Below are 21965 nucleotides of genomic sequence, written 5' to 3' on the forward strand. Positions count from 1 at the left end.
GATCGCTGGCCTTCGAGTAGGAGTCGTCACAGGCTCTGAACGAAGTAAATTCTCTTGTCTTTCTGTGTGGTTGTTTACTTTCCGCTGCGTTACTTCTCCGATAGTTTTTACGATTCCGATAATTGAATGATTTTAGCCACGAGCGCTATTCACCCCCCCCTCTAGCGCGTCTCGATCCAACAGTGTGTTGTTGTTTCAAGCTGCTGCTCGAAGTCCCCTTTTAAACAGTGCTGGAAGCGCCTCCAAGCCTGTCCAAGGCGCCTCCAGGCCGCTGAGTCGCACGCGTGGATCAGCTCTGATCTGGTCGCGCCTTATCCCTCTAAAGGCGCCTTCAAGCTGCTCCAAGGCACCTCCAATGCCTGGTCCAAGGTGCCTCCAGTGACCTTCGAGGCGCCTCCAGCGTCTCTGGACAGCTGGCTTCGGCTAGCACCCGAGGCGCCTCCAAGCCCCATGGAGGCGCCTCAGATATTGTTCATCTGAGGTCTAAGTTGCTTCTTTGTTCCTGCAAAATGTGTTAGTCCCAAACACAAACTCTGCAAAACAAAGTTAGCACAGAAACAATATGATAGATATAACTGACAATCATCGGATTGTCCGGGTCTGACTTCGGATTTCCAACCGGAAACCCTAGGTCGACCCAACGCCTATTGTTCCCTCTATCGGGAACGCGTCCTCACCTACTCCACTCAGGAGATTTACCTGTTGCCAGTGCGATCCTCCAGATCAACTGGACTTTTGCTCAACATTCAAAGCTTCCGGACTTTCTGCTGGACTTCCGCTTCCCTGCTGGTCCAGTCTTTCACCTGGTTCGCGACACCAGGACTTTCCACCTAGGGTTACCCCCCTAGGACTTTTGCCTGAAGTTCTTGACCCGCCAAGACTTTCCGCATAGGGTTACCGCCCCCTATAACCTAGGGTTACCACTCCCTATGGTTTTCTACCTGCCTAACCTCAGCTATGACTTTCCTGAAACACTCAATTAAGTACGTTAGATCACAAAACAACTTAACTTTGAATTCCTTTGCCATTATCAAAACAATGGTCGATCGTCGGATGCTTCCCGCACCAACAGGAAGGCTGCTCGAGGACAAGGCCGGGAATTGGGTTCGGGTGAGCCCTATTTCGGTTGACCGGAATCACCCAAAAGAACGGAGCTTCGGAAGTCAAAGAGAAGGAAAAAGTGAGCTGGAATTCAAGCTCAAGGCGCTTTCATCAAAACTTGAAGGCGCCTTCATCTTGAAGTCGCCTTCAATGCTTGTTGGAGGTGCGTCGGACCTGGCCAAAGTGGTCGTTAAGCTTTCAGATAAAGTTTTATCCACCCACTCGATGGAGGCGCCTTGGACCTCTATTGGAGGCGCCTTGAACATCCGAGATAGAATTTCCAGAGGCTATATAAAGGCCCCTGGAGTTAGGAATTATTTATCAATTGTTCAATCAACCCTAGATTCATTCCTAGCAATAGTTCTGAGTTGTTAGAGTGTAAAAGGCTTCTCCTTCTCCTCCTTCAGTAAAGGAAACTTTTTCTAGTGTACTTTTTATCGCCCTGGATTAACAACCTTCTTAGTTATAATCAAGTTAACTGTTGAGTCTCTGTTTTATTTCTATTTCTTTATTTCAGTTATTTTATTATTGCTATTGCATTTTTTGAGTTGAAAACACGAGGAGGGTATAGTTTTTATTTTTTCAGGCAATTCACCCCCCTCTTGTTGGCCTCCGCTGTACCAATAGAGCCGAGCCGAACTCTTGGATGTTTGAATTTGACTCATTTATAATCGAGCCGAGCTCGAGCTTTATTTAACGAATATATTCATGGCTCGCGAGCATATTCGAGCTTTTCTCAAGCCTAAACAAGCTTAATAAATATAAATTATAAATTTAAATATTCATTAAAAACTAAATTATATATTTTAAACAATTATAATATTCTTGTTAAAATTTATAATTTTATTCTAATAAATAAATTTAATATATTTGTCTATGTTTTTCTTAAGTAGAATGTAAAATCTAAAAATTCAATATCAAAACTATTATTATTTTTATTTAAAAGTTGATTTATGAGCTTAACGAATATGTTCACGAGCTAACGAGCTGAATATTATGAAACTTGAGCTTGGTTTGTTTATCTTAACAAGCCTCATTAAACGAGCTCAAACGAGCTTTTATTGAATCGAGTTTCGAATAGCTCACGAGCGGCTTGACTCATTTACTCCCCTAGATAGGACTATTTGGAAAACCTCGAAGGCATGGTTACTTTAATGATGTCCAAGTGACTCACCATAATTCAGAAGTTTATCCAAAAAATACCTATTTGTTGAGCCCAAAGTTAAACCTAAATCTAACACAAAGTTAAACCAAATCCTAAAACTCAACCTAATTCATCTCACAAAAATTATAGGTTTCCCTAATTGAAAATATAGGTCGGATGAGATGACTAAGAACTTCAAATCAAATGAAATCGAAACAAATCGAATCAAATCGAACTAAATCTAATTGAAAATAAGTTAAAATAAATTAAATTAAATTAAATTTAAAAAAAAATCCGTTTAAAAATCTTTTAAAAATCACTTTAAAAATTCTTTTAAAAATCATTTAAAAATTTTAAAAAATCATTTAAAATTTTTAAAAAATTATTTAAAAATCATTTTAAAATTTTTTTTAAAAATCATTTTAAATATTCTTTTAAAAATCATTTTAAAAACTTTAAAAATTATTTTAAAATTGGTATTATTTTAAAAATTCTTTTAAAAATCATTTTAAAAACTTTAAAAATTATTCTAAAATTGGTATTACTTTAAAAACTCTTTTGAAAAATATTTTAAAAACTTTAAAAATTATTTAAAAATCATATTAAAAATTATTTTAAAAAAAACTTTAAAAATTCTTTTAAAAATCATTAAGAAAACAATAAAAATTATTTTAAAAATTTTGAAAAATTCTTTTAAAAATCATTTTAAAAAAACTTTAAAAAATCTTTTAAAAATCAATTTAAAAAAATGTTTTAGAAATTATTTTGAAAATTCTTTTAAAGAATTATTTTAAAAATTCTTTTAAAAATCATTTTAAAAAAAACTTTAAAAATTATTTCAAAAATAATTTATAAAAAAAATTAAAAATTATTTTAAAAATTTTAAAAATCATTTTAACAACTTTAAAAATTATTTTAAAATCATTTTTAAAATTATTTTAAAATCATTTTAAAAATTATTTTAAAAATCATTTAATAAAACTTTAAAAATTATTTTAAAATTGGTATTATTTTAAAAACCCTTTTAAAAATCATTTTAAAAACTTTAAAAATTATTATAAAATCATTTTAAAATTTATTTTAAAAATTTATTTTAAAAATAATTTTAAAAAATTATTTTAAAAATAATTTTAAAAATTCTTTTAAAAAACTTTAAAAATTATTTAAAAATTAAAAAAAATTACTTTAAATTTATTTTAAAAATCATTTAAAAAAATATTTAAAAATTCTTTTAAAAATCATTTAAATAAAATTCTTTTAAAAATCATTAAAAAACCTTTAAAATTTCTTTTAAAAATCATTTTAAAAAAATCTTTACAAATTTTAAAAAATTATTTAAAAATCATTTGGAAAAAACTATTTAAAAAAATCCTTTTAAAAATCATTTTAAAAAAATTTAAAAAGTCTTTTAAAAATCATTTAATTTTTTTTTAAAAAAAATTATTTTAAAAAACTTTAAAAATTCTTTTAAAAATAATTTTTTAAAAAAATTAAAAATTGTTTTAAAAATCATTTTAGAAACTTAAAAAATTATTTTAAAAATTCATTTGAAAATTATTTTAAAAATTCCTTTAAAAATTATTTTAAAAATAGTTTTTTAAAAAAAATTAGCCGATCAAAAACCAGTGGTGGGCGCCCTTGGTATAGCAATCCGGGGCGCTCGGAAGGTACTTCGGGCGCTCCGCCCCCACTAAACCCCGGGCGCCCGGACCTCCCTATAAAAAGGGGGGCAAGGCGCCCCTCTTCTCTTGCACCTCACCTATTCATTTCTTGCAAAGGCTTTCTTCGAGCATTAACAAGAGAGGAATTACTAATTAAAACTTTTCCTCCTTTTCGATTATTACGCTGCTGCGAGTAAACCGAGGTCGTCATCTCTAAAAATATTATTCACGATGCCTCGGTAAATTTCTTTTTCCCCCTAACGTTTTAAATATTTCACTTCTAGAATTTATGCTTAGTATAGTTTTTTTTTAATAATTTAGGAAACACTCTAGATCTGGTGTTGGGTCCTCTACTGCTAGTGCTAACCCTAGGTTCCCTACTGATGAACTTAGGATTAGGTTTGAGTCTACCATCTATATGCCTATCAGGACTAGGTGCTTAGACAGACAGTTCTTCTTACGCTCCTGTATTCCAACTGTAGAGGTCATTAACCACTATAACTTACAGAACCTTATTTACTGTATCAGTTTAGTAAACATCAGTTTATGTGCTGAATTTTATAACAACTTAGTGAGGGCAGATGATCTTACTTATACTACTAGGGTAGTCGGTACTGATATCACGCTATCCCCTACCATTATCCAGACCTTTTTAGAGCTACGACCATCTACATGCACTTTTCAGTGCTACCCTCCTAGGGATTTACCATTTGGTGATTCTTATTCACACATCTCTCTGGATACGATTTACTCGCTTTTTTGGGGAATACCCACTCTGACTATGTTTAGGTTAGTATCCCTTCGAGTTCATGACTATATACTCTATAGGATTTTAGTCTTCTGCATCCTGCCATTGTCCACTCATGACATAGTGATGATGCACTCATTTCATTAGTTTCTCTTGTATGCCTTTTTCCATAGATTAGACATAGACATTAGTTTACATATCTTTCAGACTATTATCTACTCAACTAGAGTCACCACCAACGCTTGAGTTCATATGTAGTATTGTCACATTTTGACAGCATATTTCGCCTCTCTACATATTGACGTCACCCGAGGCAATATCCGAGTCATGACTGAGTTCGACATCCTAGGATCTAGGAACTTCTCTTTAGGAGGTGTCCATATAGATGACGAGGGTGTGCTATCTTGGCGGAGGGGGGCACAACACCAGCCGGACCCAGATGCCCAGGAGGAGGCAGAGCAGGATGAGTGTATGGTCGCATTATTCGGCGAGGACGCTCCGGCCCCGGTACCACCTCCACCTCCAGGTTGAGCACCACGTCCTACTCCTCGCACTCTTGGCGTCCGAGTTGCCAAACTCGAGCTATCCATGACGAGTCTCCGTCAGGAGGTCTTTGATTTTCATCGCGGCATGCGGCAGGAGGTCACCGACCTATGACAGGAGGTCTCCGACTTGCGACGAGACGTGAGACAGGAGATCTCCGACCTTCGACGTGATCTATCCAGCTCCCGAGAGGATGACTGGACCCATCATACTGAGATGATAGAGTTGTTACGTTCTTTGGGGACTGGACCACCCTCCTCATCATCTCGATTGACTTGCTCATCATTATTTGTATTTTATCATGACCGTTGACCTAGATATTGAATTATGCTATTCTGATTTACTTCGACTTAGTTATATCTCGACTTTGAAATTGACTTATTTTGATGTGTTTAATAGACTAGGACTCTTAAATTACAAAAACTGTTTTAAAAAATAATGCTTCTAAATTCTAGGGTAAAACAATTTTTTATGTTTTCAAAACTTTCAATTTTTAGAATTTCAAAAATAGTTTTAGCCTTAGACTAGATTAACCCCTTGAAAACATGTACCTATAGGGCTAGTACTTGAGCATCTCACCAATACCTTAGGATTCTCTTGTTTGTGTTTGTCGAACATAAAAAGGGGTGAGATGCATAGGCAAATTGTCTGGACTTAAGATGCTTATTTCAGTGCATCGACATAAGTTTGGGCATTAAATACAAAAAAAACATTAATCAGGTCAAGTTATTCAGTTTAGTCAAACACTAACTGATTAAAATTAAACTTAACCTGACTAACCAAGTGAAAGCTGCTATCTTCTGATAGTCAGTAAGTAACTAATTGGTTAGACAATTGTTTTTGTATGTCAGGTTCAGGGGGAGGAATAATTATTTTTGCATCTATTTTCCCTTTATTTTGAAATTAGCTTTTGGAAAATATTTTCTTAAAAAATTTTACAATATGTTTGAAAAATCTAACTTATTTTTGCAATTCTAATTTGATAAACCTATATTTTAAAACTAACTCTTATAAAACTAAGTTGTTTTTAAGAATTGGATCTAAATTAGTTTTGAAAATCATATTTTACTTAGTTTTGAAAATTAGATTTTTCAAACTAAGTTTTGAAAATTAGATCTTAATTATTTTAAAATTTTGATTTTTCAAATTTAATTTTGAAAATCATATTTATCTGCTTAGTTTTGAAATTTGGAACTTATAAACTTATGTTTGAAAAGTGTTCAAACTTAGTTTGAAAGTAAATAAAATTAGTATTGAAATTTGATAAACTTGGGTTAAAAATTTTACTTTTGCAAAACTGTCTTCATAAAACTTATGTTTAAAAAGGTATTTTAAAACTTACTTTTGAAAATTTGGTTTTCAAACTTAGCTATGTTTGAAAAAGATAAAAAAAATAAAGCTTAAAACAAAAATTTCAAGAGTTTTCTATGTTTTTTAAACTCCTCCAAGTTAATCTGACTTGTGTTTATATTCTCTCTTGTTATATAACACTCTGATTAAGTGTGTAGCCAAAGCCCAGACAGGTCAACAGGCTGACTGAATGTCTGGCACGAAGCCTAGCTAAGTCGACGGGCCGACCGGATAGCTAGCATGAAGTCCAAACGGGTCGACGGGCTGACCGGACGTTTGACACAAAGTCCAGCTAGGTCGACGGGCTGACCGGATAGCTGGCACGAAGTCCAGAAGGGTCGAAGGGTTGACCGGACGTCTGGCAGGTAAGTTAAGGTAAGTCACTAGAGGGAAGTGACTGTGAGGACGAGTTCCCAGGAAGGGAACATTAGGCCTCAATCCGACTTAGATCTATTTCAGATATCTAAGTCGAGATCGTGACTAGATTCCGATCTCTAGGAGACAGAATCTAATTACTATTCTGTTTTATTGTAAATTGTACTAAAACTCTGTTTTACAGGATATATAATTTACATTACTTCGGACTAACATTTTCTTGTTGGAAGAAAATTTCTGGAGAACAAGGGTCCGGGCGCCCGGAAGGGATCAGAGCGCCCGAAGGTCCGGGCGCTCAGAAGTGACCCGGGTGCCCGGAGGCAAGTTTTATCCCCAAACGAGTCTCACCACATGAAGCACCCTGGTTGACTTGGCTACGTCACATTCAGGGTGCCTGGAAGAGATCAGGGCGCCCCGAGCCTCCTATGTAAGGAGGGTGAAGCATGGAGCAAACAACGAACAACTGACGATCTGCTCTCCTGTGCTCCTACGACACTGCGAAGACTCTCCGACAAGTGTTATTTCTTTTTCTGTCTTTATTTTCTCATTGTCGATTTTCTGTCTTCTCTAAATAATGTTGGATCGTGACGCACGTGAGAGGGGGGGGGTGAATCACGTGGTTTTGAAAAATACTTCTTTTCGATTTTTAAAACACGAGTGTACGTAGCAGAAAGTAAATACGAAAAGCAACACCAAAAATAGCATAGGCGGTTTTTACTTGGTTCGGAGCCTTCGGCGACTCCTACTCCAAGGCCCAGGTCCCGCGGACCTATCGATGGACAATCCACTAAAAACCTCTTTCGGTACCCCGGGAAGAGAGAATCGAGTACAATAAGAATAAAGCCAAGTGCAACACACTGCACTTGCCTTTTATAATAATTAAGTACAATAAAGGAATTTTTACCAACACTTTTAAGGATCAAAAGATGAAGCACTTCGTGTTGATGTCTGTCTACCGGGCGCGATCGGAACTCCTCGGAGCAGTCGTCGAGCGCAGCAACTTCGTAGCAGGAGCCTAGAGCAGTCGGAAAGTCGTTTGGATACGTTGAAGCACGTATGAGGGTTCTATGTTTGAAGCTTGCTCAACCCCTCCTTTATAGGACCAACCAACATGCTTTTACAACCGCTTCAATGAGTTGTTGCATTTACGACAAGGACGTGATTTCGTGACTTCATTACCAACACTTTTTTATGACAAGGGCACGATTATTATCTTTCTCTGTCTCTCTTTTTGTAAGGAACTCTTGAGCTAAACACACAGCAGGCGCATCGGAAAAACAAGTTCCTTTCAGAAGATCCATGCGAAAGGAAATCATATACTAAGTTTCTACATGAAGTAGGGAGTTATACCTTTGGTACGTGCACTCGAACTCCCGACAGCTAGGATCTCAGCACGATCACGCGTCCGTGCCTCTAACGGTATCCACATGAACAAGCCTTCATTTGTCTCACTAATTCACAAAGTGGAGAAGACAACCACCTAAGGTTGTGCTAGCAACCAAGATAGAAGATTTTGGCCAAGAGAAGGAAGAAGGTGGAAGAAGAAGACTAAAAATTTTTCATCTCATGAAAATTTTATCCATAAATAATATTTATATCCATCTTATGAATACCAAAGGGTTTTTCCCTTTGGTCTTCCAATCCAATGGTTCAAAATTGACCATTCAATCTAATGGTTCAAAATTGACCATTCATCTTCCTTAGTGAATTCAAGTTCATCTAATGAGTCTAACTCACTGATTCTCATGCAATTTTGAATTCAATGAATCACCATTTAATTCATTTAAATTGTCTCAATGAGTCTAACTTGAATTGGACTCAATCCAATAATTGGATCCAATTGAGTCTAACTCAATAAGTCCAATTCAAATTAGACTTAATCTAATGATCCATCATATAAATCCATCTCCAAATTTACTTGTTCTTTGTATGTGACACAATAGGTTTTCATAACGTTGGTAATGTATCCAAATCAACATTTAGATACACAAGCAATGAGTGACATCTAGCAAGAAATCATTGCTACCCAAGTAACGAGAAAGTAGAGATCCGATTTAACCTTTCCATGGCTATTTTCTTGTATGACTTGGTCCTTCTATTCTTGATATCTAGATTAATCAATGAAGCATAGATCGTGTTATCCTCTTATCAATCTTTGTGTTTCTTGATCTCTAAGTAGACACACTAAAACAAATAAGCTTAATATCACATATTGACTCATTTTAGCATGATCATGCATTCTTGTGTCCTACTAATCAAGGAGCCCACAGATATCACTTCCATCATATGGAAGGGATAGATCTCATCTACATCACTCACATCCCTCCGCATAACTCATTGCATACTCACTTATCGACTTTATAGTCCACCCTGTTACAGGTAACGTTTGGCGATACTAAAGTACACAACTCCTTATGTAGGGAACTGTAGTGACTTCAGGTCTAAGGTCTATTCATACCAATAGTCACATGAGAATGTTTATGACACTCATATAATGATCCATGAAACATCTCATGGTGGGTCATTCAATACATATTCTCTAATATATATCCATGTGCCAACCTAATATCTCATATCCATGACTTGTGAGATTAAGTCATCCATTGACCTACATGCTAGTCTCAGTGCATTAATATTATCCTTGTATATTAATGCTTGACTGAGAATAGTTTAGAGTAGTGTTCTATGTATATCTACAATATCCCACTATCAATTCAACTAATTGATATATTGCAGAATAGAACATACTACCCTAAGATATTATTATACTTATTCATTTGGAACTGAACTGAAATAAATATAATAACCAACTTTGCCTTTATTAATTAATGAAATATAATACAAAAGGAAGTCATTTACAATCATCTCATAATTGGTACTTGTAGGATCGAAAAGCACTAGGGGGGGGGGTGAATAGCGCTCGTGGTTTTCATGTTCGTCTCATAAAACTTTGAGTAATACACAACAGAATAATAAAACACAAACATAGAAATACACCAAGGGTTTTACTTGGTTCGGAGCCTGTGGCAACTCCTACTCCAAGGCTCATGCTCGTTGAACATTTACTTTAGGCAATCACTATCAGTTTGAAAAATTATAGTTTTGAATTACAATATTAAAGTAATAAATAAAATTATACTGATGACTTAGAACAGTAAACTTAAAGCTTCTGGTCGTCGGGGTTGAGTTACAGCTTTGTCGGATCGATCTTTGAGCAACACACGGAAGAATGATTGTCAGATTTCATTATTTTTTGGCTCCTGCTCAAACTGGGCTTAAGTAGCCCGTGGAGGGCGCCTCCAACACCATGGAGGGTGCCCTTAATCCCGCCGAAACTGCAGCATGGATGAGCTCCGAACTGATTGTTGCTTATCTGCCTGAGGGCGTCTCTAACCTGCATGGAGGGCGCCCTTGCGCCAGTGTCCAGGGCGCCTCCAAGCTCCATGGAGGCACCCTCGCGCCTTGCTGCAAGGTTGTCTCTGCAAGTGACCCCGAGGCACCTCCAAGCTCCATGGAGGGTGCCTCGGGTACTATTCATTTGAGGCAAATGTATCCAATTCGCTTCCTGCAAAATACGTTAGTCCCAAATATTAACCATACCCTGAAAAACAAAGTTAGCACAATATAAACATGATAAATAAAGTATTTGACAATCTCTGGACTGTCCGGTTCTGACTTCGAATTTCCCGTCCGGAAACCCTAGGTCAAATCGACGCCTATTATTCCCTCACCGGGGAACGCATCCTCACATACTCCACTCAGGAGAATTTACCTGTTTCCAGACTGGTCCTCCAGACCGACTAGACTTTTGCTCAGCGCCCGAGGCTCCAGGACTTTCTGCTAAACACCCACTCCACAACCCGTCCAGTCTTCGACCTGGTTCGCGACACCAAGACTTTCCACCTAGAGTCCCCGACTCTAGGACTTTTGCCGGAAGCCCTCGACCCGTCAAGACTTTCCGCCTAGGGTTACCACCTCCTAGGACTACCTCCCCCTAGGGTTTTCCCTTTTCCTAGCCGCAGCTAGGACTTTTCCTCACCTAGGGTTACCACCCCCTAGGACCTAGGGTTACCCCCCCTAGGGGTTTCCACCTGCCTAACTGCATCTAGGACTTTTGCCTAAGTACACTTAGGACTTGCCTGTAATCTCATCAAACTTATTAGATAACAAGACAACCTAACTTTGAACCCTTTGACATAATCAAAACACAGGTTCGACTATCGGATGCTTCCTGCACCAACAATCTCTCCCTTTTTGATTATGGCAACACGGTTCAAAGTTAAGTAAAACATAACAATAAAATGAATAAATTTAAGCATAAGTATCATGAGCATAAATAAAAAAAACTTTGTTCTCCCCCTTATGCTCCCCCTTTTATAAAAATTATGTTTAAATTCTTAACTTTCTTAATTTTGACTTCTCTCTCCCCCTTTGACATAAATCAAAAAAGCATACTAAGTAGAGAGAGGGTTGTAAAAAAATTTATTCTTTTTAACTTTAAGCTCCCCCTGAAGTGTAGCACTCAGCGAAATTTAGCTTTGAAAATAATTTCTTTTAAAAAAACTTAGCTAAAGTAGAGATTTTTTGAAAATACTTAGTTATTTCAAAAAAAAAAAAAACTTAGATAAACGTAAGTTTTGAAACTCTCATAGGCTTTCCAAAGAAAAACTTAGCTAAATTATTAGTTTTGAAAATACTTAGATTAAAAAATACTTAGATAAATTTAGTACTTAGCTTTTAAAAAGACTTTGATAAATTTAGTACTTATCTTTCAAAACTTAGCTTTGAAAAAATTTGATAAAAGCTTAACTTTAAAAATATTTTCTTGTAAAAATACTTGAAAATATTTTAGCAAATACTTAGTTTCTGTCAAAGATAATTCATTTCTACAAAAAATTAAACTTCCTTTTTAGAAATATTTTGAACTTTTTGAAAAGTTTAACTTTGAAAAACAATGTTTTAAGAAAATAAAGATAAAAATTAATGTTTTAAATTTCTTTGCACTCCCCCTTAATTAATGCCAAAATAAATTTTTAGGGTCCAAGAGTCCAAGCATGTAAATAAAAAAATATAAAAGTTATTATTTATTTTCCTAATTTTTCATCTCACTTATTCTAGGTTATCAAGCATGTTCAGCTTATGAGTAGGTGTGAGACGGAGTTAACTTTATTTAAAAAATATTGAAATTTAGATAAGTTTGAATTTTCAATGAGTTTGAATTTCAAGTTTTAAAATAAGAGTAAACATTTAAAATTTTGAAGATTTTGAAAATATACTAAAAGTTAATTAAGTTTAAAATTATAATCTTACATATTAAATATGATTTAAAAATTAATTATCATTTAGAAATAATTAAGATTTTGAAAATCTAAGAATTAATAATTTGAAATTTAATTATGATTTAAAGATTAATAATCAAATACTTTTATTAAAATTAATTATGATTTTGAAACTATTATTTTGAAAATAATGATTTTGAAATTAATCATAATTTAAAAATAATTATAATTTAATTATGATTTAAAAATAACTAACATTTTGAAATTAAGACTAACATTTTGAAATTAATTATGTTAACTTAATTGAATTAATTAATTTGGGTATGATTAACTACTTTAAACCTAGGTTCATCTCATCCTTTTCTAGATTTTCAATCAGGGAGCCTTAATAGATTTGCGAGATGGTTAATTTAATTTTCAATTTAAATTATCATCTAAGAATTGATTTACATTTGAGTTAGACTTAAATTTTACAGTTAGTCAATTAAATAACTATTTTAATGATTGGCTTCCAGGCTGTGGCAAGACACTAAGCTTCTTGGGTATGAGATCATCCACCACTTCTAGATAAAGCTAAGCCTTTCAGATAAATTGGATATTTAATTTTCTTTCTGAAATCCCTAGGTCTAACTAGTCAAGTGTGAATCAAACCTAGGTCCTTATCTAACCATCCTAGATTATACAATTAATAATCATGATTGACATTTATCAATTTAGCATATGCATGGTCATGATAATTTGCATGGATCAACCAAGTCAAGCAATTTATTAGTTAAGTTAACAAGTTTAAGTTATCATTTGAGTTTTAATTTGATTTAGTTTAGATCTAAGTTAATTGAATTTAAGGTTAGATTTTAGTTGAGGTTAGATTTTATTTAAGTTTAGATTTGAGTTAGAGTTAATTTAGTTTAGGTTAGATTTTATTTAACTTTGTTTTATAATTAAAAGGTACTTGATTATAGCTTGGTTTGTAGGGTTTAAGTTTTACCTTAGACTTGTAACCCAAGTCTAGATCTTGTGGATTAGTTAAATTATTAATAATCTTTTCTAACTTATATATTTTATCTTTTAAAATATTACTTTGTTTCTCTATTTTTCTAAAAGTTAATTTCTTATATTTATTAAATAATTTTGAGTTATTCTTATTTAAATTTGAATCAAATTTATTCATTGTATTATTAGCATGCATATCTAATTTTCTAGGGAAATCTATACTAGAGTAAGCGGAATTAGTTAGGGGACAAACATGCGTTGCAAAAATTAGATTTTCATGTAATGTAAATTTACTTATCTTGATTTCTCCCCCTGAATTTTTAGGTCTTCTTTCTAGATATTTACTTTTGCAGTGACCCATTCGTTTGCACTTGGAGGATTCAATGTGCTTCTTCCCTTTCCGGATCAATTTCTCCTTCTTCTCCGGTTGTGCCTGACGAATCTTACGAGTAGGGCACTTGTTTCTATAGTGCCCTCTCTCCCTACACTTAAAATAGGTTATATGAAATTTATAATTTGAATTTACAATTTTACCTTTTAGATCCATGATAGGATTCTCCCCTTTGACTATTGCCATCTCGAATTCGGACTCAGATTCAACTATCTCTTCTTTGGCCATCAGTGCTATGAAATCGGTTTGATCCGATTCTTCTTAGTCTGGTTCGAAGGTTAACTCTGGAGATTCATACTCTGATTCGAACTCAGTTTTGACTTGGTCTTCTGGTTCTGAAGGAATCTCATGAAGCTCGATTACCTTCTCCCAAAGCTCCTTAGCATTGTTGAACTTTCCAACTCGATCAATCTCTGAATTTGTTAATCCGCATAGGAGAGTATATATTGCTTTTGCATTTGCCACGAATTTTCTTCTTGTTTGTGCATCCCACTTATCACAGGCAATGGATACACCTTCTTCAGTGGGGAGAATAAATCCGATTTGAACTATGGTCCATATCTCCACTTAGGTTTTCAGTTGGTGTTCCATCTGGTTTTTCCAGTATTCAAAATTTTCACTAGACAAGAGTGGTAGGCATGCAGTGCTTTTCCCATCTTGGTGGGCCATTAAAAAGGAATCTCGCACACAAAGAAAAATAAAAACAAATGTTCCAAGACTTGGTCATGGATTAGTAGTGCGGGAGAAAGATAAAAATAACAATTCACTAATTTCAAAAAAAATATTAATAAAATATTTAAAAAAATATTATTTCAAACTTTTAAAAATGCGATATTTCACTAATATCAACCAATGGTGAAAAGATGAAAATGAATTTTTCGAAAATAGTTTTGGAGGGAAAAAATGAAGGCATAAGGTTTATTTTTAACAAAAATGGATGAAATATAATAGTAAACTTGAAGCTTCTGGTCGTCGGGGTTGAGTCACAGCTTTGTCAGATCGATTTTTGAGCAGCACACGGAAGAATGATTGTCAGATTTCATTATTTTTTGGCTCTTGCTCGAACTGGGCTTAAGTAGCCCGTGGAGGGCGCCTCCAACACCATGGAGGGAGCCCTCAATCCCCCGGAAATTGCAACGTGGATGAGCTTCGAACTGGTCGCTACTTAGCCGCCTGAGGGCGCCTCCAACCTGCATGGAAGGGGCCCTCGCGCTAGTGTCCAGGGCACCTCCAAGCTCCATGGAGGCGCCCTCGTGCCTTGGTGCAAGGCCGTCTTTGCAAGTGACTCTGAGGCGCCTCCAAGCTCCATGGAGGGCGCATCGGGTACTGTTCATCCGAGGTAAATGTGCCCAATTCGCTTCCTGCAAAATACGTTAGTCTCAAAAACTAACCATACCCTGCAAAACAAAGTTAGCACAATATAAACATGATAAATAAAGTATTTGACAGTCTCTGGACTGTCCGGTTCTGACTTTAGATTTCCCGTCCGGAAACCCTAGGTCGAATCGACGCCTACTATTCCCTCACCGGGGAACGTGTCCTCACCTACTCCACTCAGGAGAATTTACCTGTTGTCAGATTGATCCTCTAAACCGACTGGACTTTTGCTCAGCGCCCAAGACTTCAGGACTTTCTACTGGACATCCGCTCCACGACCCGTCCAGTCTTCCACCTGGTTCGTGACACCAGGACTTTCCACCTGGTTCGTGACACCAGGACTTCCACCTAGTTCGTGACACAAGGACTTTCCACCTAGAGTCCCCGACTCTAGGACTTTTGCCCAAACCCTCGATCCGCCAAGACTTTCCCCCTAGGGTTACCACCCCCAAGGACCTAGGGTACCTCCCCCTAGGGTTTCCCTTTGCCTAATCGCAGCTAGGACTTTTCCTCACCTAGGGTTACCATCCCCTAGGACCTAGGGTTACCTCCCCCTAGGGTTTCCCTTTGCCTAACCGCAGCTAGGACTTTCCTCACCTAAAGTTATCACCCCCTAGGACCTAGGGTTATCACCCCCTAGAGTTTTTCATCTGCCTAACCGCAGTTAGGACTTTTGCCTAAGTACACTTAGGATTTTCCTGTAATCTCATCAAACTTATTAGATAATAAGACAACCTAACTTTGAACCCTTTGACATAATCAAAATATAGGTTCGACTGTCGAATATTTTCCGCACCAACAATACTAAGTGTAATACTAATATTTTTTTTCCCTTTGTTTTCTGCAACTCAAGTGATCTTTTTAAAAAATATATATCGAGTAGGAATTCATGAGATTTGAGTTTATTATCCGACCAACAATAGTCACAAGTGCATTACCAACACTTTTCTTTGAGAATGCATATTTATTGTGCATTATAATGATACAGACATGAATAGAAGCCTCGATAGGTCCACCCTTTCCATGCGTAATGTAATGCTAAAACATGTTAGCACAAGTGCATTACAAACAACCAGACACCTATGGCTCCAAAGCTTACTTTGCTTGATGTGTTATATTCTTCTGATTCGATCTTTTGTATTTATATTCCTACCTATGGAAAATAAAGGTCTTTTAGTCTACAGTTTGACACCCGGGGGCTTCGAGCAACTACCTCTTTCTGTCCGAAGGCGAACTCGATGATCTTTGTAGAACACGTGGCTTGGTTGGTTTTACATGCGTGAGAAATGGACCTTTCGTCATGATATCTGCAAGACGGCAACTAAACCCAATATTAATCATCAAACTCTGAATTGATGGCAGGCTAATCCGAGTTAGGTTTCTCAGGATGTTATAATCGTTCAATCAACTTCTTATCCATGGTCACTGAAAAGCTGCGGGCCTTCGGACAACTGATAGGATCTGAACTCTGATCTTGCTTTTTAAATGAAGTTCCTGCCTCTTCTTCCTCGCGTTCGACTCTTTGTTGTTATTTGTCATCAGGTATCGAATTTTCGTCAACTCAGCTGGGATGACTGATCCAGTTTGATTCTTGGAAAAAAAATTTCATCAATCGTAGAGATTAAATAAAAAATATTCGATGTTCAATTCTTAGATCAGCCGCTCGGATTAATTCTTTAGTTTATCAAAATTGAACATGGTTCTCATTGTTCGGGGCACGCCTTCCTCTCTTACGCTTATTGTTGTATAAAAATAAAAATCGGTAAATCCAGTTGGCTAGAAAATAAATTGATCTAATTAAAAAATTAATTAAGTTAATTAAAAATTCATTATATATTATTAATAAAAATTAATTAGGTATTATTTTTAAAATTAAATATAGAAATAAATAAGAAAGCATATCATTAGCTCATAAAATATGATATTATTTCGATACTTTTAATAATAATTTTAAAATTTAAAAAAAAAATCATTCTAACCTATCAGATTACACCATTTAATATTTCTAAATTGATTGCCATGACGAATCTTTGTCCACGACCTGTCAGTGTAAACAAAGACAGGCACCATGTCTGCATACAGCAACAATTAATAAGTTATGTCTAGAATAAGAGGATAAGATCGATTAATAAATATTTTTAAATTATGTTTTGAATTTATTTAATAGATGAATAAAAAAAAGATCGTCCTTACGTTATATTTTACTATTTTATTAAAAATCTCCCCCTTTTACTAACTAACTTTGATGAAGTCTAAAATGAATTTACATTACTATCCTTTTTTCTATTCACACTAAAAATAATTTCAAGGTTTATTAGTAATTCCACAAGCAAAACAATCAGTGATCTAGAGTTCGAGACTCAACTACGACGTATTATTATGAATTTTTCTCATCATTAATTTTCTCTGGTTGTTTTATATAAAATAAAATAAAATTCTCTTTAGTCCCACATCTTAGAATTGATAACACCATGATTTACTATTTTATTAAAAATATCCTCTCTTTACTAACTAATTTTGGTGAAGCCTAAAATGAATTTACGTTACTACCCTTTTTTCTATTCATACTAAAAATAATTCCAAGATTTATTAGTAATTCCACCAGCGAAACAATTAGTGATCTAGAGTTTGAGACTCAGCTACGACGTATTATTATGAATTTTTCTCATCATTAATTTTCTCTGGTTGTTTTATATAAAAAAATAAAATTCTCTTTAGTCCCACATCTTAGAATTGATAACACCATGATCAAAGAAGCTTCTATAAATATTTTAAGCCGACAATGTTAAAAAATATACTTTTCTTAGTTTCTTTTACTAAGATAAGTATAATATTAAATTAAAATAATTTTTTTCATAGGGAAGTTCATTACAGTAATTTATTGCTGGAGCTCAAATAATTTATATATTATTATATTACTATATTATTATATTACACACGCACCGTGTGTGCACGATCATATTAGTATATAAAAAAAAATCTTAAAGTAATATTATATTTAAGGTGAAATCCGATCATACTAGTATATAAATAAAATCTAAAAGTAATATTATATTTAAGGTGAAATCCAACACCATGGATTTCCGTTCCAAAAGTTATTTACAAGTAATTTGCTTCTCCCACCTTCTCTGATACATTCACCTCCTTGGCCCCACCAAAGATTTAATTATATTCACATTTATACCCTTTTATGCTTTATTTGTTATTTGTTATTTTTTAATTGGTTTTTTTTTTTTTTTTTTGTTAATAATAAGAAAGCGAACAATTTTTTTATTTTCGCACTCCCAATACACAATTTTTTTTTTTGACCGGCCCCAATATTTTTTTTATTAGTTTTGTTTTTTTTAAAAAAAAACAAAACTAATAAAAAAATAAACAAAACTAAAATAATTTTTTTGTGTAAACAATATTTTTTTTAATTGGTTTTATATTTTTGTTAACAATAAAAAACAAATATTTTTTTATTTTCACACCCCCAAATACAATTTTTTTGCCGCCCCCAATATTTTTTTTATTAGTTTTGTTTTTTTTTTGTTAAAAAACTAAAATTTAAAAAAAAATAAACAAAGCTAAAATAAATTTTTACCGCCCCAACATTTTTTTTATTAGTTTTGTTTTTTAAAAAAAAAATCAATAAAAAAATAAATAAAACTAAAAAAAAATTTGGCAGGCCCCAACAATTTTTTTTATTAATTTTGTTTGTTTTTTTTTGTTAATAAACAAACAAAATTAAAAAAAAATGACAAAGGGTATAAGTGTAATTTTTGGAGTGAGGCAGGGAAGGGGATGTGTCAGAAGAGGGTGGGAAAAGCAACTCTCTATTTACAACTACCCGGAAGCATTAACTCACCGACACTCACCCCACCGCAAAGGTTTACAGTGCCAGCCCATGTACCATTGTCAAACAAGCTCGCGATCTAATCCAACGATCACCGAGACTCAGCCGTAAAAGTAATGAGGATAATATTTTATCGAGTTTAATTTACTCGGCGAGGTGTGTCATTTCAAACCCACGTGGGGCATCGGCACAGGTTCAATAATTTTTTTTTTTACTTGTATCGAGTATTCAAATTTATTTTAAAATGATCGATCTGATTTTGTCAAAAAAAAAAAAAAAATCAACTAGGAAGTGCTCATTGAGGTCGTATATAAGACAGCCAATATTCTTAAGCTAAAAAATCTTCTGTAACAAACTTGAAGATTAGTACGGAGGGTATCTCTGAAAGTAATATTCTATTTTAGGTGAGATCCAACACCATTGGATTCCAGATCTAAATACAAGAAAATGGCAATGAATACGTACCGGTAGTTAGGTACAACAACCTACTGTACCCGAAAGTTTCTTCGACTCACCAATGCCGTTAGATCTCCTTTGTGACCATCAGGAAGCTTTAATTCGCTCGTCCAAGAGCATTGTTTTATATTGCATGCTATTGTTGTCGAAGTCATTCCACCAAACAAGCTCGCGATCGCCGATCATACAACGATGACCGAGCCGCAGCCGTACGCCGACCGCCGGCGAACTCCCCATATCGTCTTCCTCGCAAGCTCCGGGATGGGTCACCTCAACCCCTTCCTGCGCCTCGCGGCCCAGCTCTCCGCCCGCGACTGCCGCGTCTCCCTCTTGACCACCCATCCCACGGTCTCTGCCGCGGAGGAACGCCACGTCGACGCTTTCTTCGCCGCGTTCCCCGGCGTCCGCCGCCTCGACCTCCACCTCCCACTGCTCGACCCATCCGAGCTCAACTGCGCCGACCCCTTCACCCTCCGCTTCGAATCCATCCGCCGTTCGGCCCATCTGCTCCCGCGCGTTCTCGCCGACGCCTCGCCGCCAGTTTCCGCCGCAATCGTCGACATCTCGGTGGCGTCCTCCTACCTCCCCGCGGTCGCGGAAATGGGAATCCCCAGCTACATCCTCTTCATCTCCTGCGCCGCGATGCTCGCGCTCTGCGCTTACTTTCCCACCTACCTCGCCACGAAGAACACTTTCGGCGTCGGCGACATTGATATCCCCGGGGTGTGGAGGGTGCCGAAATCCAGCGTCCCCGTGGTGCTGCACGACCAAAACCAGCTCTTCGCGAAGCAATTCCTCGAGAACGGGCAAGCGCTCCCCAAAGCCAACGGCATTTTAGTGAACACCTTGCATGCGTGGGAGCCCGAAGCGCTCGCGGCGCTCAATGAGGGGAAAGTGACCCCCGATATGCCCCCGGTGTTGGCGATCGGGCCGCTCCTACCGGTACCGAAGATGAGCGTGGAAGGGGAGTCCGTCTCGGCGACGCTCGCTTGGCTGGATCGGCAGCCGGACAGATCGGTGGTGTACGTGAGCTTTGGGAACCGGACGGGGATGCAGGCGGAGCAAATAAGGGAGTTAGGGATCGGGTTGGAGAGGAGCGGGTTGAGATTCCTGTGGGTGGTGAAGAGCAAGGTGGTGGATCGGGCGGAAGTGGAGGTGGGATTGGAGGAGCTACTGGGGGAGGAATACCTGGCTAAGATCAAGGACAGGGGAATGGTGGTGAAGGATTGGGTAGAGCAGGCGGAGATACTGCGGCACCGGGCGGTGGGAGGCTTCTTGAGCCACTGCGGCTGGAACTCAGTGGTTGAGGCGGCACTGTACGGAGTGAGGATCCTGGGGTGGCCAATGGGCGGCGACCAGAGGGTGAGCGCAGCGGCGGTGGCGCGGGGCGGATTGGGGATTTGGGTGGAAGGGTGGAGCTGGCAGGCAGAAGAGCCCATAAAGGCCGAGGAGATAAGCGAGCGGTTGAAGGATCTGATGGCCGCGGAGGGGCTGAGGGCGTCGGCCACGACGATGGCAGCCGCGGCGGCAGACGTCGGAGGAACCTCCTACCAAGAGCTAACGCACTTCACCGAGAGCTTAACGCTTTGATGGTGTCACGCGATCCACGAGAAGAGACTTCGCGGGTGAGGGTGCTTGCATTAATTAAATAAGTCAACAACTACGGTACGGTAGAATAGATCGTTATGTTGAAGTTATTTTAGTATCTGTTTTCATTGGGCATGTTATGTTAGGTTTTCATGTTAGTAGTTGTCCGTAATTTATTTTTTCTGTGTTGATTCGGAGATAAATTAGCCGGGGTGATTGTGCTTACCTTTTGCCACAATGTTATGTTAGGTTTTCAGTGTATCATCAATAAAAAGTAGGATTATTTTCTACTACTTAAATTTATTTTGTCCCTTTTTCAATTTAATTATTGCTATTATTGCGGCACTGGATGGTGTGATAAAAGGTAAATATATTCGTCTCTAATGTCCCCGTGAGCTTATCTCAAGATCAATATGAAGAAGATAAATCATGATGACTGAGAAGAGAAGTGGTAGATGACACTACAAAAAAAAAGACATTTTGGGACAAAATTGGGGACGAATTTTAAAAAAAAATTCGTTGCAAAAATTTTAGGGACAAAAATTGGGACGAAAATTTTTTCGTCCCAAAATGGTTGATGCCAACTTTTGGAACGAATTATGAATTGTTGCAAATTTGGGAACGAATTTGGGGACGAATTTGGCGACGAATAAAATTTTCGTCCCCAAATTCGTTGCAAAAAATAGCAACGAAAACTATTTTTGTTGCAAACTTAGGAACGAATTTGGGGACGAATGAATTTGTCTCTATTTTTGCAACAAATTTGGGGACGAATTCGGTGACAAATTATATTTTGTTGCCAAGTTTGTCCCTAATATTGCAACGAATTTGGGGACAAATTCGGTGACAAAATTTCTTTTGTTGCCATTTTTGTTCCTAAGTTTGCAACGAATAATAAATTTGTTGCAAAATTGGCAATGAATTTGGCAACATTTTGTTGCCAAATTCTTTGATTAAATTTTCGTCTCAAAATTCGTCCCAAAATCTGGGACGAAATTTGGGACGAATTCTGGGACGAATTTTGTGATTCGTCCCAAAATTCATCCCAGATTAATTTGTCCCAGAATTCGTCGCAGATTTTTTGTTGCCATTTTTGTTCCTAATTTTGCAACGAAAAATAAA

General features: G+C 36.5%; 1 protein-coding gene across 1 annotated transcript; it reads left to right on the forward strand.

The window, feature by feature from the left end:
• Positions 1-19374: 19374 nt before the first annotated feature.
• Positions 19375-21142, forward strand: LOC121989576 (UDP-glycosyltransferase CGT-like). Its single transcript, XM_042543701.1, has one exon. The coding sequence runs from the start codon at positions 19449-19451 to the stop codon at positions 20844-20846; it is 1398 nt and encodes a 465-aa protein (XP_042399635.1). The 5' UTR covers positions 19375-19448; the 3' UTR covers positions 20847-21142.
• The last annotated feature ends 823 nt before the right edge of the window (positions 21143-21965 follow it).

Source organism: Zingiber officinale, chromosome 6B (genome assembly GCF_018446385.1).
Source record: "Zingiber officinale cultivar Zhangliang chromosome 6B, Zo_v1.1, whole genome shotgun sequence".
Lineage (NCBI taxonomy): Eukaryota > Viridiplantae > Streptophyta > Magnoliopsida > Zingiberales > Zingiberaceae > Zingiber > Zingiber officinale.

What these genes read in the sequence shown, in the direction of transcription:
- LOC121989576 (XM_042543701.1), top strand. Translation starts at nt 19,449, where the DNA reads ATGACCGAGCCGCAGCCGTACGCCGACCGCCGGCGAACTCCCCATATC.